This window comes from Geospiza fortis, unplaced genomic scaffold (genome assembly GCF_000277835.1).
Source record: "Geospiza fortis unplaced genomic scaffold, GeoFor_1.0 scaffold992, whole genome shotgun sequence".
Classification (NCBI taxonomy): Eukaryota; Metazoa; Chordata; class Aves; order Passeriformes; family Thraupidae; genus Geospiza; species Geospiza fortis.
This window is the reverse complement of record NW_005054625.1, coordinates 349,685-351,316: the sequence shown is the minus strand read 5'-3', so window position 1 is coordinate 351,316 and position 1,632 is coordinate 349,685. Positions and strand designations below refer to the sequence as shown.

General features: G+C 64.0%; 1 protein-coding gene across 1 annotated transcript in view; it reads right to left on the bottom strand.

The window, feature by feature from the left end:
- Positions 1-1,416, bottom strand: part of THRA (thyroid hormone receptor alpha) — a 3,839-nt gene extending 2,423 nt beyond the window's left edge. Inside the window, 4 exon segments of the mRNA XM_031064746.1 lie at positions 263-389; positions 391-460; positions 957-1,104; positions 1,187-1,416. Coding sequence (XP_030920606.1) covers positions 263-389; positions 391-460; positions 957-1,104; positions 1,187-1,408 — 567 coding nt within the window. The 5' untranslated portion in view covers positions 1,409-1,416.
- Positions 1,417-1,632: the final 216 nt, after the last annotated feature.

Genomic DNA, 1,632 nt, shown 5'->3' with positions numbered 1-1,632 from the left:
GGAGCGGCATGACAGGGCCAGCGGCAGGGCCAGGCCAGGGCCACCCGCGGGCACAGCTGTCCCCTTCGGTCACTGCTCACCCCTGAACCCTTTGGGGGTGACCAGCTCAAGGACGCCGAGCAATGTCCCAACCCCCCTCGACTGCCCAAGGACACGGTGACATCCCGAACCCTGGCACTGCCACCACGTGCGTGCTGAGTGCCCAGCAGATCCCAGCTGGGGCCGGGGTGGTGACAGAGCCCCCCCCACTGCATCCCCTCACCAGGAATTTCCGCTTCTGCTTCCAGTGGCTGCCCTGGGCATTGGTGCTGCGGTGAGCTTCTGTCACAACGTGGATCAGCTCCCACTCCTCGGCGCTGGGGTTGGGGCGGTGCTGCAGGGATTTGCCCCCCCCCCCGCCGCTCCCGGTTCTCCTCGATCAGCTTCCTCTTGGCTACCCGCTTGGAGTCATCCAGCACCACTGCCGGGACCCCCCTGGCATCAGCGGGGATCCCCCAACCCGTGCACCCCACAGTGACCCCCCAGCATCGGCGGGGATCCCCCAACCTGTGCACCCCACAGCTGCACCCACAGTGACCCCACAGCCTCCTCCTGCTGCTCCAGGCATCTCAACTCACTCCACAGCACCACGACCCCAACCCACCTCCCCAAAGCTCCTCACTATCATCTAGGACCCCCACAATCAGCTAGAACTCCCCCATTTCGTGCATCCCACCCCACTGCAGCATCTGAGATCCCAGCCTGCTCCTACAGCTGATCTGGGCACCCCAATGTGCCCCACAATGCCAGGACCCCAACCTGCCCTGGGGTTCTGCAGCTGATCTTGGTACCCCAAAGTGCTGGAACCCCAACCTGCCCTGGGGTCCTGCAGCTGATCTGGGTACCCCAAAGTGCCCCACAGTGCCAGGACCTCAACCTGCTCCACCAGCCGAGCCCCCCCGTGCCCCCCAACTCACAGTCCATGGCCATGCCCACGGAGATGCACTTCTTGAAGCGGCACAGCTGGCACTGGTTGCGGGTGATCTTGTCGATGACGCAGCACCCATCGTATTTGCAGGAGTAGGTGGGGTGCAAGTTCTTCTGGATGGTCCGACGGAAAAATCCCTGGGGAGGGGGAAAGGGGGGGACACAGTGAGCCCTGCTGAGCCCCCCCTGAGCCCCCCAACCCCCCCCTGCCCCAGCTCACCTTGCAGCCCTCGCAGGTGATGCAGCGGTAGTGGTAGCCGGGGGGCTTGTCCCCGCACACCACGCACTGTTCATCTTTGTCCAGGTAACTAGGGATGTACCCTGGGGGGACCCCCGAGTCAGGGACCCACAGGGCACCCCGGGGCAGGGCCCCCCACAGCAGGGACTCCTGGGGTGCTCCATGACAGGGATTCCCATGCCAGAGACCCCCAGAACACCCCATGAAGAAATTCCAATGTCAGGGACCCCCAAGTCAGTGGCCCCCAAAGTGCTCCATGACAGGGAACCCCAAATCAGGGACCACTGGAGCCCCCTGTACCAGTGACCCTCCCACAGACCCCACATCAGGGACCCTCCAGAAACCCTCAATCAGGGACCCTCTGCACACCCCAAATCAGAGATGCCCAGAAACCCTAAATCAGGGACCCTCTGCACACCCCACATCAG